At 37.4% G+C, this 17143-nt stretch overlaps 3 protein-coding genes across 5 annotated transcripts; 2 read left to right on the top strand and 1 right to left on the bottom strand.

Annotated features, from left to right (window-relative positions):
* The first annotated feature begins 87 nt into the window (after window positions 1-87).
* LOC110851888 (hyaluronan mediated motility receptor) lies at window positions 88-5351 on the top strand. The gene is made up of 5 exons (XM_022099818.2): window positions 88-277; window positions 688-813; window positions 886-4535; window positions 4640-4795; window positions 4866-5351. The coding sequence occupies exons 1-5, from the start codon at window positions 232-234 to the stop codon at window positions 5019-5021; spliced, it is 4134 nt and encodes a 1377-aa protein (XP_021955510.1). The 5' UTR covers window positions 88-231; the 3' UTR covers window positions 5022-5351.
* Window positions 5352-5469: 118 nt separating this feature from the next.
* On the top strand, window positions 5470-9310 carry LOC118436125. Its single transcript, XM_035853376.1, has 11 exons — window positions 5470-5990; window positions 6257-6387; window positions 6465-6544; window positions 6609-6766; window positions 6824-7201; window positions 7271-7481; window positions 7886-8110; window positions 8177-8362; window positions 8435-8574; window positions 8639-8792; window positions 8908-9310. Exons 1-11 carry the CDS (start codon window positions 5700-5702, stop codon window positions 9087-9089), a joined length of 2136 nt encoding a protein of 711 aa, XP_035709269.1. The 5' UTR covers window positions 5470-5699; the 3' UTR covers window positions 9090-9310.
* On the bottom strand, window positions 9212-16732 carry LOC110851860 (zinc finger protein 91). Of its 3 annotated transcripts, XM_022099780.2 has the most exons (19): window positions 16220-16732; window positions 15970-16026; window positions 15109-15445; window positions 14697-14834; window positions 14288-14615; window positions 14095-14217; window positions 13606-13996; window positions 13433-13527; window positions 12940-13367; window positions 12464-12871; window positions 12285-12381; window positions 12172-12206; window positions 11751-12101; window positions 11492-11678; window positions 10873-11403; window positions 10452-10780; window positions 10327-10376; window positions 9749-10209; window positions 9212-9657 (listed from the first exon to the last, which is right to left on the bottom strand). In XM_022099780.2, exons 1-19 carry the CDS (start codon window positions 16320-16322, stop codon window positions 9517-9519), a joined length of 4590 nt encoding a protein of 1529 aa, XP_021955472.1. In that variant the 5' UTR covers window positions 16323-16732; the 3' UTR covers window positions 9212-9516. The 3 variants fall into 3 exon arrangements, with proteins under 3 accessions (XP_021955472.1, XP_021955471.1, XP_021955473.1); XM_022099779.2 differs by having other exon boundaries at window positions 9749-10376; window positions 16220-16730; XM_022099781.2 differs by lacking the exon at window positions 16220-16732 and adding an exon at window positions 16111-16214 and having other exon boundaries at window positions 9749-10376.
* Window positions 16733-17143: the final 411 nt, after the last annotated feature.

Genomic DNA, 17143 nt, shown 5'->3' with positions numbered 1-17143 from the left:
TTTCCATGAAATCATCACAGGCATCGGATTGCATTGGACAAAGAGAATTTGCATTGGTGGGAATGTCCTGCTGGCCGTTGAAACTTCGGCTTCAGTTTCATAGCATCCTCAACTCAAAGAAGTGACGGCCGACGGGCAATTATATAATTGAGTGGATTTTAGTTTAAAATTACTTATCTACTTGCTTAATTTGGGGAGTTTGCCGGTGAGTGTGGAGAGATAAGCTCAAGCATGGCTTTCAGCAAGGCTCCTGTAAAACGGTTTAACGAGGAAACAGGTAAAAAAAACTGGTAGAAATTGCCAAAAATACGGTTGAATTTTGTATTTTTATTTGTGATTTATGAGGTAATATTATTAATAATGGGAAATAACAATGATGTTGACATGCTCATTAATAATTATGTTATAATTGTGAGCAGGGATGCTATGATTTTGTTTATTTTTACGGGTTTCATATTACAAACTTATGTATAATTGTATAAACACAAGAAATGGAATTATTTATAACATAAATATCTCTTGTAGCTTGTCACTTGTGTCCTTTTGGAACATTTCTTAAAATAGATTCCCTTTTTGATTTGTGACTTATTTTCAAATTTATAAATAACAATTTAATATCTAGATCTCCTTCAGCTACTGATAACTAACGTGTAATGATAATTATTGATAATTTGGATTTAATTTAAGGATGTGCTCCACCCTCCACAAAATACAATGTAAATCGGGAGCCGAGTGTCAAAGGGGCCATGGCGTTTGAACTCTACAGTGGCAGGGATGCTGGAAATATGGAAACTGGCAGTTGCGAATTTCTAGGTACATATAATCACAAATTCATTGGGTATCGTGTTACATTGTAAATTATTGCATATTTCATTTCCATAATAGTTCCAGTTACACCAGGAAGAAGCCGAAAGGTAGTTAAAAGTAAGCCAAGTTCGAGATCAAATTCAGCTGCCGGAAGCAGGTCACGGTCGAGTTCAGTTTCTAGTTTGAGACAAGAAGAAAGGTGGAATGGCGAGCGATCGTCCAAGCCGAACTTGCTTGAAGAGAATGAAGCACTCAAGATGGAAAAATTTGCACTTGAAGAAAACTACGCTAATGCGCTGGCGGCGAAGGATGAAGAAATAATAGCTAAAAATGCAGAAATTATTAGGTACAACGAAGAAATCATGGTGAAAGATGCAGAAATTTTGAAGAAAACTGAAGAAATAAGGGCGAAGGATGCAGAAATAATGGCGAAAAATGCAGAAATTATTAAGAAAAATGAAGAAATAATGACGAAAGATGAAGAAATAACCACAAAAAATTCAGAAATAATTACAATAAAAGAAGAAATTATGGTTAAAGATGCGGAAATTTCAGCAAAATGTACAAGTTTGAAGGAAGTACAACTGCAGTATAATAACGAGCGGTCATCCATCTCGCACTTGCTTGAAGAAATTGAAACACTCAAGACTGAAAAACTTGAGCTTACTCAAAGATACGCCTACCAGGTCGCGGCGAAGGATGAAGAAATTATTGGGAAAAAGGAAGAAATCATGATCAAAGATGCAGAAATTTTGGCGAAAGATATCAGCTTGAAAGAAGTTCAACTACAGTATAACAAGGAGCGGTCATCCAACTCGCACTTGCTTGAAGAAATTGAAACACTCAAGATTGAAAAACTTGAACTTAATGAAAAATATGCCTACGAGGTCGCGGCTAAGTATGAAGAAATAATAATGAAAAATGCAGAAATTACGACGACAAACGAAGAAATCATGGCAAAAGATGCCGAAATTGTTGTGAAGAACGAAGAAATTTTAGCGACAGGTGCCAGCTTGAAGGAACTTCAACTGCAATATAATAATGAGCGGTCATCCAACTCTCTCTTGCTTGAAGAGCACGAAGCACTCAAGATTGAAAAACTTGAACTTGCTCAAGACCACGCCAAGCTGATCGCCGAGAAAAGTAATAACTTGCTGGTCATCCAAACCTTACAATTAGAAATTGATCAGTTGGAGATCGACCAAACAAAGGAAGTTATTTCGAAAAACGAAGAAATAATGGCGAAAGATGCAGAACTAATTGCTAAAAATAAAGAAATCATGGCGAAAGATGCAGCAATAAAGGTAAAAGATGAAGAAATCTCGACAAAGGATGCAGAAATTATGGTTAAAAATGAAGAAATCCTGGTTAAAGATGCAGAAATTTCGGCGAAAGATGAAAAAATTATGACGAAGGACGCAGAAATTCTTGCCAAAAATGAAGAAATCGTGGTTAAAGAAGCAGAAATTATTGCCAAAAATGAAGAAATCCTGGTTAAAGATGCAGAAATTTCGGCGAAAGATGAAAAAATTACGACGAAGGATGCAGAAATTCTTGCCAAAAATGAAGAAATCATGATTAAAGATGCAGAAATTTTGGCGAAAGATGAAATAATTGCTACGAAGGATGCAGAAATTCTTGCAAAAAATGAAGAAATCGTGGTCAAAGAAGCAGAAATTATTGCCAGAAATGAAGAAATCCTGGTTAAAGATGCAGAAATTTCGGCGAAAGATGAAATAATTGCAACAAAGGATGCAGAAATTCTTGCCAAGAATGAAGAAATCGTGGTTAAAGATGCAGAAATTATTGCCAAAAATGAAGAAATTCTGGTTAAAGATGCAGAAATTTCGGCGAAAGATGAAAAAATTACGACGAAGGATGCAGAAATTCTCCCCAAAAATGAAGAAATCATGATTAAAGATGCAGAAATTTTGGCGAAAGATGAAATAATTGCAACGAAGGATGCAAAAATTCTTGCAAAAAATGAAGAAATCGTGGTTAAAGAAGCAGAAATTATTGCCAGAAATGAAGAAATCCTGGTTAAAGATGCAGAAATTTCGGCGAAAGATGAAATAATTGCAACGAAGGATGCAGAAATTCTTGCCAAGAATGAAGAAATCGTGGTTAAAGATGCAGAAATTTCGGCGAAAGATGACAAAATTACGACGAAGGACGCAGAAATTCTTGCCAAAAATGAAGAAATAATGGTTAAAGATGCAGAAATTTCGGTGAAAGATGAAAAAATTGCGACGAAGGATGCAGAAATTACTGCCAAAAATGAAGAAATCATGGTTAAAGATGCAGAAATTTTGGAGAAAGATGAAAAAATTGCGACGAAGGATGCAGAAATTTTTGCCAAAAATGAAGAAATCATGGTTAAAGAATCAGAACTTTTGGCGAAAGATGAAAAAATTGCGAAGAAGGATGCAGAAATTCTTGCCAAAAATGAAGAAATCCTGGTTAAAGATGCAGAAATTTCGGTGAAAGATGAAAAAATTGCGACGAAGGATGCAGAAATTACTGCCAAAAATGAAGAAATCATGGTTAAAGAATCAGAACTTTTGGCGAAAGATGAAAAAATTGCGAAGAAGGATGCAGAAATTCTTGCCAAAAATGAAGAAATCATGGTGAAAGATGAAAAAATTGCGACGAAGGATGCAGAAATTCTTGCCAAAAATGAAGAAATCATGGTGAAAGATGAAAAAATTGCGAAGAAGGATGCAGAAATTCTTGCCAAAAATGAAGAAATCATGGTGAAAGATGAAAAAATTGCGAAGAAGGATGCAGAAATTCTTGCCAAAAATGAAGAAATCATGGTGAAAGATGAAAAAATTGCGACGAAGGATGCAGAAATTCTTGCCAAAAATGAAGAAATCATGGTTAAAGAATCAGAACTTTTAGCGAAAGATGAAAAAATTGCGATGAACGATGCAGAAATTATTGCCAAAAATGAAGAAATCATGGTGAAAGATGAAAAAATTGCGACGAAGGATGCAGAAATTCTTGCCAAAAATGAAGAAATCATGGTTAAAGAATCAGAACTTTTAGCGAAAGATGAAAAAATTGCGATGAACGATGCAGAAATTATTGCCAAAAATGAAGAAATCATGGTTAAAGATGAAAAAATTGCGACGAAGGATGCAGAAATTATTGCCAAAAATGAAGAAATCATGCTTAAAGATGCAGAAATTTTGGAGAAAGATGAAAAAATTGCAACGAAGGATGCAGAAATTACTGCCAAAAATGAAGAAATCATGGTTAAAGAATCAGAACTTTTGGCGAAAGATGAAAAAATTACGACGAAGGATGCAGAAATTACTGCCAAAAATGAAGAAATTATGTTTAAAAATGCAGAAATTTTGGCGAAAGATATCAGCTTGAAGGAAGTTCAACAGCAATATAATAATGAGCGGTCATTCAACTCTCACTTGGTTGTAGAAATTGAAACACTCAAGACTGAAAAACTTGAGCTTACTGAAAGCTACGCCAACGTGGTGGGGGCGAAGGATGAAGAAATCATGGCGCAAGATGCCAGGTTAAAGGAAGTTCAACAAAGGTGGAAGAACGAGCGATCGTCGTACTCTCGATTGCTCGAAGAAAATGAAGCACTTAAGGTTGAGAATGTTAAACTCGCTGAAGATTACGCCAATTTGATGGGTCATGCCAATCATAGGCAAAAAATTCACCACATTGTAAACTTGAAGAACGAGAATCAGGCGTATAAACAGGTAAATAATTTTTTAACTGAAAGCAATAAAGTTTTATTGTCATTTTGGCTGCTCAAAATAGTTATTACATACTTTTAAAATTTACTAATACTTGACTTGTTTAGGAGAATGATGAATTGCGCTCGAAGCTCACCAAGCTGATATCTGAAAACACCTCGCTGCAAAAGACCCTAACTCGATCGGGAGGCGTCACCTCGCGCTTTGATAAATCCCAAGCTTTCAAACATCACAGTAACGAACCTTACATTCCAGCCACCGGGGTAACTAATTTATATAACAAATGATGAATCTAACTTAAATGTGATTGATTCACGGGTAATTAATTTACAGGATGCTCGTGGTGCAAACTCGAGAGAAACATTTGTGGTAATAAAAGCGCCCCCCGCTTCCGCAGGAGTTGCTCTTCGAACAAATAATGAAAGACACACTTCCCGTGGCTATTCTTTCGATATTGATTTGGAAGAGAAAGAAAATACGTCTCAGTAAAAATACTACTATAAATATAAAAGCTATTTTGTTAATTCGCAAGAAGAGATCGCCACCCACCAACCTTAATTTATATTTTTGAAATAAGTCACCCTTTTCTGTAAAATTAGTCATATATTTATTCTACACTTTTATTCCTTAATTCATTAATTAATACGTGTACGAACTTGAATATTTTACTTACGTGTTTAAATTTAAATTTTAGCCGAACGTACATGTTTTAAACCTATTTTATTTTACACTTTAATTACATTTTGTAAAGATTCGAAATATGAAGAAATCCTAATTTTTTACGAGGTACAATATATTGACAAAGTGTAAATTATAAAACCACTGTACACTGAAATTCATTTCATTAGATGCGTCATAATTCATCAATTGTATGGAAACACGCAAACACGGATACAAAGGCTCCAATTGAATCGTTCATTTTCTAAGCCCGATGCAAAGTTTATTCAGAGTTGTGCGTGTCTTCTATGACCTCCAAATCGTCATCTCATAAAATTCGTGTACCCACGAAATATGTCACGATCTAAAAAAAATATGCCCATATTTTCATTGAATGTCTTAATTAAACCACCTCCAATTTAATATGGATCTGTTTTAATAGCTCATTTTTATGTAGTACAAATTCGGAAACTTACTAAACTACCAAAGCAAATCCCATAAACTGAAAACATGACCTGGTTTAGCACCATTTGTGTCCTCCTCACTATTTATATTTTATCGAGTGCATGTGCAAAACTAGAGCCCGAAATTTCCTTATTGGTCTGGATCGGATCTGATACGTTTTCGAAGGGAAGTCGTTCCTCAGAATATTTGAGGACTCAAGTGTCTCATGACTTGGATCAGGAAGCTCCAGTAACCTTTGTCAATGGGACCACCTACATTTTAACTGCTGAGGTGACTCTCATTGGTTTCATGTGCAAAGCTCCGTATCCCGTGGAATGGGAGTTTTCCAATTCAAAGGTGCAATATGAATAATTAAATACACTACTAATTAAATAATAGTATAATAGATATTTCAAGATGATGTCTTCTGATCAAATTGGAAGCTGTGGGGACATTAATATCGTGGCATGGGGGAGGGAGGGGTTTATATATCATGGGCAGGTGATGGGGACATCGAATAACCGAGGGGACATTGTCCCTGTGCTTCCGCGTTTACTGCTTCCAACTAAGATTTTGCTGGTTATGTGCTTAAGAAATGTTCAATTTTCTTTGTTCCCTCAAAGTGGTTCCTCTTACAAGATAAGTCAGTTGGAATGTATCTCACGACGTCAAGGCGAGTTAGTGATGAAGACATTGATAACAAGGCGTCCTACAGATATTGGGCGGAATTAGCATTGTTTGGCGATTCCAGAATGTAAATATTTAGATTTTACCAAATTGCATATTTGCTTAGAATAGATGCAATAACGAATAAATGATTTATTTCTGCAGGTACATTGGGAATTACGTATGCAAAAGTTCAGTTGATGACCATGACAGAAAATCATCAAATTTTACACTCTTTTGGGAAGGTGCGTTATGTTATGCAGTAGTTTATATCACGACATGATAATAGTCCAAATTTTTGATATCTAGGAGGACCCTTCGATCAAGTGTTTGTTCTATCCGGCAAAAATATTATCATCTACATTGAACCCGATGACAGCGTAATATTCCCGTGTCATGTTAATGATCCTTTTGCCAACGTCACTTTAAAACGGGAGGATCAAATTCTTAGTAAAACGCAAAATTTGGTGAGTCAATTTAACTTTACAATATTCGAAATAAAATCTAAATTAATCGTATTCCAGAGCGATACTTGGGTTCCAGTGGGCTCTAACAACAACAACAAATGGGAATATCGACCCGAAATCGGATTTATTTATCGAGGAAATGGAAAGCTTCCGGTTGAAGATTATCCACCATCGGGAAATTACAAATGCGTCTTGGAAAACGTTGAAGATCAAGGCCAAGGTTCGGAGGATGTCGTTTACATGAGTTTTTATTTAGGGGTCGAAAAAGATATCAAACTTGACAAACCGATCATCACCAACGCCACGCTGCGCCTGAATCAACGAGAAATGCGGTACGAGTGCTGCTCGAGTAGTGCTAAACCACCCAGAATTCATGTCCATTCATGTTGTGACCCTGCGACTTGTAAGGAACTTATTCCGGCAATGAAGACACAGGTTTCAAAAGACGGTTTTTTAATCATTTTGGATATTCTTAAATGTGTAAATCTGTAATTTTTCTCGTAGCAATCTAGCTTTTCCTCTGCGTCTCAAATGACTTCCGCCGTCAATAAATTCTTTGCCCCTCAATCGACGAACATGTTCAGTAGTCACAAAGGGAGCTGTTCCTACACTCATGCATGGCCAAGTCAGGCGGAAGTCGAGATTGTTCAGTGTATCGGAGATGGGATCACTGCTGTGGAGAAGTTCTTGCCAAGGAGTCGGAACAATCTATCACGTACATAATTTAATCACGACATAATAATTCCATATTAAAGTCGATGACTCATCGTCAAAATCAGCACATTTTTTAAATTCATTTCTCGGCTCTGGGAATTAATTTTGAAATTCTGTAAATTCTGTTAAAGTCCCTGCTCTGTAGAGCAGGGAGTTAAATATTTAAAAAATATACACGCCAGATTTTAACCGTTTTTGAAGGAGGGGATTTAAAGTTTAAGAAGCCTCAGAAAAATTGAAACGCATTGAAACGGTTAAAAAAAACTCACTGCGTCCAGAATTTTTAAATAAATTCCCAGAGAAATGATTAAGAATTTGCAAACTTTGACCGAGTCACGTTAAATATATCTACATATGTAATACGTAGATATGTATGTATATGCTATATTGGCTTTTTGTCTCAAGTTGATCAATGGGACAACGCCAGTCTTCAGAAATGGGTGAATCTAGTCCCGATGATGTGGCGAAACCCGACGTATCAAGTGAAAGAGGAATCCAATAAAACCGACAGCTATCTAGTTTATTCGGGAACTTCGGTAGTGTTCACTTGTCAGACGACTTACTACTTCTTTTCATATGGAATCAGGTTTTCGACGCATAATTCGGACGGAAAAAGGACGCTTCTTCCTGGTAATTAAATACTACTACGAGTACATATGTTTTTAAATGCACAAAATAAATGAACCTGTTTTCTAGATAACTTTGAAACGGAGCAAAGGAAAAAATATCCAACTTTTGAATTTATACTTTTGCTTCATAATCCTCCACTTGCGGCAGAAATCAACATTACAATCACTCCAGACATAAAATCTCTAACGTGTCATGTTCCCATCACCAATAGTTCGGCTTGGATGGAGAAAACAGTGCATCTGAGAGTTAAATGTTCGTTATATGCATGAATTTATTTTGTGGAGCTACTGAGAACGGAAAAGTTTGAATTATTTGTATCTTTAGCTGGAGAAAAACCAGGAATAATTACGGATGCTCAACTCTCTGAAACTATTGTGTGGACGCTAAATGCAACGCAAAAGAGTTTGATATGCAAAACAACAGGGGATCCAGAACCTCGCGTTATTTGGACCAAGGACGATAAAGTGAGTGATTGTAGTCACATCCATGATACGTAAATTGTTGGAAACTAATTTAATTTCCTTCTAGCCGATCACATCCAACTTTAACGCCACCAGGCACACCGACGGATCCTATATTTTGTACATTCCGAAAGTGACGCATGATATTCAAGGAAAATATAGCTGCATCGCTATGAATTTCAAAGGTCAAGCGGTAAAGACTTTCACCGTGTTTGCGGAAGGTTTGTTCGCATATGGATTTATAGTATATTTATTTTCGTGATGCGTTTCACGAATTAATTCTAAATTTAATAACTATTCTTACACATTGGTTTAAGTAACAATTATATTTCCTAGAAATGGAGACGACACACGCCGCCGTGATAATAATTATTACAATCTTAATTCTGATAATACTACTCGGCGTGGGCGTGTTGGTGCGGAGGACAATGTTACAGAGAAAGTCGTTGGATAATTTGCGAGAACACGTTTATCCACGAGAAGAAGGAATTGAACCACAGAACGGCATTGAGGGCTAATAAGTAATAATTGTAATAATTAAAAATAATAATAAGATATGCGTAACTATATCGTTAACGATGCGAGTAATGCGGCACACTATATGTATATATGAACTAAAAGTAGACATAGTAAAGGTAGATTATGATTTGAAAAAATATGTACTTTTAACCAACATTTTTAAAAAGGTTCCAACAATACTTTCGACTGAAACATCAAATATAAAACAGCATAAAAGACACTCTGTAAAATTATATTATCGACAGACGCGGAGGGCGCATACTATACTTTCACTTTGTCTGTAACTTCGTAAAGAACATACTGGACAATCTTCAGACTTTAACAAATAACAATGTTTTTACTACAAAACCTTGTTTTATAGATTAATTCACTATTCTAGCCCGTGTAGTACGATGTCCAAGAGATCATATAAAAATTTTTACTCTATTACTCGCCATAAACTTGAGATTCAATGAATTCAATTTCATCCATGGGGTGCATTGCATCGATGTGACTTGGGAGACTTTCAACCGATAAACCCGACGAGCAACAATAAGAGCATCTGTGGGATCCACTGATGGGGTTGTTCTAGAAAATAAAATGCAAATATTTCTATAAAGAAATACCTATACACACATGCATTTATTCGTGGTTAGGATATCATGAAAAAATAAATTACCTCCACGTGGAAAGCGAAAGAATCCCGTGTAACAAAAGTTTGTTCACAACTTTTACAAAAAATTGGTTGAAAGTCTCCAGTAGTATCGTCATTGGACTGATTATCATACATCCAGTACTGCCCTTCTCCTTGAGAGTTGTCTTCTTCTTCGACTTCTTCGAGATCAACGCCGTAATCATCCTCATTGCTATTGCCATAGTCGAAATGTGTGTCCTCGTGAACAATTTCTAAATGATCATCTGCGTTAATGTAGTCGTAATTATCTTCCTGTGCTTCCTCCTCTTGGGTTTCTTGCTGGTCTGCATACTGATATTCCGTTTCATCATCGCATTCCATCTCAGCGCTTCCGTTATCATAACCGTTGTCATATCCAACTATTTCAAAAGGCGCTTGATCTTCTTCTTCTTCGTACATGACTCGAATAGTGGAGGTCGACGAGGTAGGCGCAATAAGAACCGGATCTGTAGGATAACCACCATACCCACGGTTTAGTTGTTCTGTTTTAGCTCGTTGCTGGTAATTTGGCTGCGGATACACACTGCCAGGGTTTTGCAGCATCCTCTGTAATTTTGGCATACCTCCGTGATTCGACGTAGACGGCTGGTTGGAATGTTCTTTCATGTGTTCCCTTTAAGATTAAAATAGACATTGCAAATATATTTTCGCACATTTAAATTTATCGTATTCTTAATATTGAACATACTTTAAACCATTGGTTCCAAAGAATATTTGGTAGCAAATGTGACACTTGAGTTTAACGGGTCGAGGATTGGCCATCATTAATGTGGGTGGCTTCTTGATGACTGGAGCGACCATCCGAGATGTTGACGCAGAATAGACACTTGTGACCTTTGGAACTGAAGCAGGGACAGCCTTTGCAACAGGAATGGGTTTCGCGACTTGTTCTCGCCCAACTGCACGTTCCAAGCGCCCTCCTTTATGGTACACAAACTCGTGAACTGACAAACCTTTTGTGCTCGTGAACCGAGCTGGGCATTGCACACATCTAAACTGTCCAGACCCGTGACTTTTCTGTACCACAAAACAGCAACATGAAAAATTATGTTACAATTGCGATTACAAATTAACACAAATTATTTTTTCGACAAATTAACTGTACGCACCTTTACGTGAGTTGCCAAGATTCCAGGCAGGCGGAAAGACTGAACACAATGAGGGCATTTGAAAGGTTTAACATTTGAATGGACCGTGACGTGCAATTTGTAACGATTCAGTCGGTCGAAAGTCTTTCCACAATCGGGACAGGTATAACATTTTCCAGTAGGAGTGACGTCAAAGGGGATCGAGTCATCGTCGTTCGCAGCAGTATTATTAGCAGAATACGACGCTTCAACTTGCCTCCAATCCCATTGTTGTTCCTGCTCCTGTTCTTGCTCCTGATCCTGATATTCCTCATTCATTGTGTCATCATCATAAGGTTCATCGTAAACCACTTCCGCTTCAATTATAGGAGGACTCATAGACGAAGAGGAGGAAGCTATGTCAGTTATTGCGCCACCACGACCACCGCTTCCAGTATTTGAACTATGTCTAATATTGGGGTGCATGAGCGTATGATGTCGAGATAGATTTCCTTGCGAATCGAAACTGCATGGACAGAAATCGCAGCGAAAGGATCCTCCACTATGACATCCCTAAAAAATAAAATAAATAGATATACCGTGAATTAAAAAAGTCACACAATGTTTATGAGTAAAAACATACATAAATATTTAGACTTACACTCATATGTTTATGATAATGCGTTCTACCATGAATTGCTTGTTGACATATTGGACAGCTTCTATAGTTGTTTGATGCTGCAGCGGTTGGCGACAAATTCTGAGTACTCCTTTCGTCACCATTAGAAGTTGGGGGTGGAGTAGGTGCCAATATGGGTTTTTGAGTTCGATGGACTTTCTGATGCTCACTGGTGGTTACAAATCAATAAATTTTCATGATTATAGATTACGACCAATCTTATTTGGACCTGCATACTTACCTGAGAGAGAAAATAGATGGTAAACCAAGACCGCAGTGACCACATTGGAGCATGGAACTTGTGCTTGGTTTGTTGGAAAATTGCATTTGAGGTGGCTTTTGCATCTTGAGAGTAGCAGATTGTGGTCGGATTTGCTGCTGCTGAGCACTTAGTCTTTTCTTCAAAATGGGGGCTTCAACCGAATACTGATTGGATTGAGCAGGTGGATTAGTCGCAATGGGACGTCTGGTCTGAAACGCTTTATCCCGAATAAATCGAATCTTCCTTTGTAGGTAATCGTGAGCCTGAGTGTTGTGAAAAATTCCTTTGTGCCTACTTAATCCTAAGTTCGTCTCGAACGCACAATTGCATCTATGTATTGATGGGTACAAAATTACTTAAGTGCATTACAAAGTTATGTAATATTAAAGGTTGTACTTACAAATTGCACTTGTAACTTCCTCCGCGATGGCTTGACTGAAATCCAATTTAGTAAAATCTTATTTAGTAAAACATAACAACGTCACAAAATCTTTTATGATAATTCTCATTCACCTTTTTATGATCATATAAGGTAGATGCAAGTCGAAAACGGTGACCACATAGCTGGCATTGATAGGGTTTCTCCCCCGAGTGAATTCTCATATGATTTCTGCATAATTGAACAGATAAATGAAATGTACATATTATTCATGAAAATTCAAAAGTATATAAATTGGAGGAGAAAAACTCACTGCAAATGTAACGGCTTCTTTAAAAGTTTTCCACACACGTGACACTTCCAATTGCCATCCATAGTTCTAGCCTTGGCCAAGTTTACTTGGGGTGTGATAATTTCTTCGCCATCATTTTGTCGTTGTGCCTGCACATGCACTCGGGGTACGGCTTGATTATATTTCACAGGAGATCTGTTGGACTGCGATGGTTCTGTTTTGATAGCCTTTGATTTGTGATGAATGTTAGTATGCATCGCCAAACCTTGACTTTGGGAAAATTTGCATGGACACTGGGGACACTTATAATGGGAATTAATTCCATGAGATTTCGATTTGTGCTTCTTCAAAGTATCCATCGTGCGAAAATGTAAATTGCAGATTAGACACTTCCATGGCTTAATGTTTAGATGAATCAGCATATGGTTACTACAAATAAAAGTACAATTATTAGTTATTACTTTAGATAATTAATAATTACTATGTGCAATTTTTACCTCAGATTTCTCTTGCATGACACAGACTTCCCGCAAACATTACATTGATATTTTCCCCCTTGAGAGTCATCATCATTATTGTTACCGTCGTCATCTTCGTTATTATCGTCCTCATCCATGTCGTTATTATCTTCCTGCATATATTTTTGAGATGGTGTAAACTTTGGAGCTGGAGTAAGTGGTGGAGGGCGTGGAAGAATTTTTTGTAGAGGTGGAGGTGGAGGATAAGCTCGTGAAGGACGATTCAAAGTATTTGATTCTACTTCTTGCTTAATCTTGACAGGGCTGGTTGCTTGTTGCTGATTTCGTCGATGTTTGTCAACCTCAGTTTTACACTTGTTCAAATGTGATTGAAGAGCGTGCTGATTATCCATTGAACATCCGCATTTCATTGGACAGACAAATCTACCGTTAGGAACGTGGGCACTCTGCATATTTATAATAGAATCATAATTAATTTCACTCAATTATTTTTAAAGAATTGTGTACTTACAGCTAAATGCCGCTTGATATTGCTTTTAAAGGTGAAACACATGTAACATAGGGGACATTTGTGGGGGCGTATATTGGCATGAATGTTTAAATGATCTGAAATGCAAATTAATTAAATTATTAATTAAGTCAAATAATAATTTACTAGAAATAATAATAATAATAAATAACAACCTCTAAAGTTCCCAGACCCAGTAATTGTTTTGTTGCACTGTTCACAGCGATAAATTCCAGGCGAAACTTCCAAATGTAGATATCTCTCTTTAAGGACTCGAGTTCCAGCACGTGATGGTTCAGCAGCACCCATTTCTGGTACTTGCTGGGGTTGTGTCCTCTGCTGTAACTGTGTATGCGGTTTCGCCCTCAGTCCAGGTAGTGGTAGGGGCCGTGCATTTGGAGTAGCAGTGCGCGACTTATCTGGAGATTGAGAACCCACCTTCTTATTCTGGTGTTGATGACGTAACGTGCAGATAAGATTTACATGGACTTTCAGACTAGTTTCGCTCTGCATTGAGCATCCGCAACCATACGGGCACACAAAGTTGCTATTTTCAGTATGGCAAGTCTGTTTATAAAAAATAAGTTAACAAAGTGTCAGTAAAATTGCAGATTCCTTTTTTGTTATTAAACGAAGGAATGCTTTTAATATATATTTTGTGTGACCTTGATGTGACGAACAACGTTGCTTCGAAATGAGAAATAGTAGTCGCACAAGGGACACTTGAAGGGCTTGAGACCATAATGCGAATTCAGATGATCAGATGCATTTCGAGATCCAAGGAACGTCTGGATAATGAAGTCAAATTATATTGTAATATAATTATAATATAAATATAATGTTATAAAATTGCAATACCTTTTTGCAAATTGTACATTGAAACCTAGCCTTGGAATCGTTCACACCTTTGCCCAATTTCTTAATGTGAGAATCACATGCTGCCTTCTGTTCCTTTGTCATGATGGGTACTAATTGCTTAGCGTCGATAAATCTGGCGGAGTTCGGCTCGGTCTTAACTTTCGTGGGAGTAGGAGGAGCAGGCGCTGCTGGTCTACGAATTAACTTCTTTTTAAGTTTCATCGCAGTTTTTACTTGAGATGGTCCATGAGCAGCGACATTCGCCGGATGGTTTTTTACTTCGTGCACCATCCTTCCATAAGCGACAACAAAACGGCATGTGCAAAATCTGCACACATTCAAAGAATTTAATTATTAACCAATTAAGCTAATGTAGTAGATATGCAAACTCATTTCAAGTTCAACGTACCTGCAAGGGAATTGATGACTTGGATTGTGACAGGTCTTCATATGGCGGCTAATATTTGATGCTGGAATATCTTGATCGCACTGATGGCAATGAATTTTGCCTTTTCTTCGTCTACCTGTGGAATATCCCAACTTTGCCCTAAAACAAATCACGTGGTTAAATTCAGCAATTAACATAAAAACATAACGTTCGTACAAGTTTTAATTTCAGAAGCTGAAGTTGTTCGATCAAAAAGTTTTGCAAACCAAAGTTGTCGGAGGAAATTCGGGAAAGACAAAAGAAGCGACTCCCAAAGTCCAACAGAGTTTCCAAAACCGGTGTTTGATCAAACAACGTTAGTTGTACTTCGTCAGCTATTGCACTTACAGCTATTTGTAGAACAAATGAATTTGACAATAGTGAAATTATCTACCTAAACCTTCCTTTGACGCGACGACCTGGGCCCTGTCTTCTTCCCGGTTTCGAAACGACAGGAGCCGAAGCTTCCTCGTCATCGTCGTTATCCTCCTCGTCTCCCTTTTCTTCTAACCCATCGTTATTCCCGTCGCCAACATCTTCGTCCATCGCTTCCTCTTCAACTTCCTCACCTTCATCATTAAATTTTTTCGCTGCTTTTTTCTTAGTCGTCTGCCAATACTCCATACTGGAACGTTGGTGCAATGACCTTCGAATATTGTTCAGATCAATAGGTTTTGTATGTTTGTCCTTTTCTCGTTGATGCTTCAAGAAACTATCGTCGGTTAGAAATGCTATAACACAGACAGACACACATCTTGATTTAACCAAGAATCTTGATTTAACCAAGAATCTTGATTAAGATTGCAGAAAAAATAGATTTACTACAAATCAGGGGCGAGTAAAATACTTTGTTATAGGATTTTGAGCTCCGTTCTTCCCAGGGTTGTTACACCCAGAAAAAGATTAGAATTTACGTAAAGACTGCAATGATGTTACCAAAATACACGTCGTTTTGTGAGGAAATTAACTTTTTATCGCTGACAAACTTCATTGTTTTCATGATGTTTTATAAGAAAAGTATTTTGACAGCGATAAAATGCGAAGTCAGTGAAGTTCCCCACAAAACCTGTATTTTCGTACGACCGTTGCCTTTTCCATGCAGATTAGATTCTCGTCTTTTTGTGGGTGGTGGAACAGCCCACAGAAATCCACGGAAGGACGAAGCTCAAAATACTGTATTTTGACAAAGTATTTTTCCCACCTCTGCTAAATATATATATATAACAATTAAGCAAGTAAATAAATAATACAATACCTATCCCGCAACAAAACGTCACACTGCCCGTCTCATGAAGATGAAGTAGATTCCTTTCTGAAGATTTCAAGAACAACACAATTTTATACAGAGTTACAAATAAATCTTCATAAATTGAGAATTAATTAATAATTTACAAACTTTCGAGTTACGAAAATGGTAAATGATTAATATTTTTCCATCCAGAACAAACTTCTAGACTAGAAATTCTAGTATTATGCTTGCTTGCTTCCAATTTTGTTTGACTTACTCTCAGGCGGATTTACAATCACACGGCCACTTTCCGATCTGGAGTTGAAGTCGGTCACAACTTCTTTGCAACTCAATTTTAGTGGTTCGCATGTTAATGCCATTGCACCATTGCTCCTTTCTGTCCAGCACACTCTTTTTTAACTTTACACCAAATCGTCCTTATCGTCAATAGTTCTTAAAACAGTTTTTCTACTACCACCACTACCACATTTGCATCTCTTCTTCTTGGATGATGAGGATGACACCAGTTTGACGAATAAAACGCGAGTAAACTACATACATTTCACATACTTCAATGTGAAAATAGCATTGATGGAGGATTACTAAGTATCGTCCTATAAATAACTAAACTGTAACTGACTACGTTTCGTTTGTACCTTTTTCTTCACCTGAGACTACAACTGGGTGAGCGGATTTCGTGTGCTTTTGTCCTTTATTCAACCCTTTTACAGGATTCGTCGCATCATTCTCGTATGTTCAGTCTTTGGATTGGATTTTGGAAGCATCCTTTGTAACGAGTGAGAAGAGCAGCATTTCGAGCAACCGACTCGGCAGAGCATCATCAAACAAGGTTTTCGTAAAACATGGTGATGTTTGTCAGCTTATAGCAAAGCCAGGATGGCATGCATGCTCTGCTTCGTGGAAAGATTTCTTCCCGACGACGTTCGCATTCGCGTAATGTAAATTCATGGATAGCTTTTTGGGCAAAAGGACCGACGAGAATCGTCGGGTTTCGTTGGTTGGTTGGAGGAAGTACGTTTGGAAGAATGGAGTGAATGTAATGCTGACAGACTCGGCTGCACGATAAATATGTTAAGCCACGCTGAAAAGTAGACAGACATAGTAATGGCTGCCAGGATCTTATTAATACGCCCCAGCAGCAAACTAGATCGTCTGGAATTGTGGAACGGAATTGTGGAAC

Source organism: Folsomia candida, unplaced genomic scaffold, assembly GCF_002217175.1.
Source record: "Folsomia candida strain VU population unplaced genomic scaffold, ASM221717v1 Fcan01_Sc007, whole genome shotgun sequence".
NCBI lineage: Eukaryota > Metazoa > Arthropoda > Collembola > Entomobryomorpha > Isotomidae > Folsomia > Folsomia candida.
This window is presented reverse-complemented; position numbering and strand designations above follow the sequence as displayed.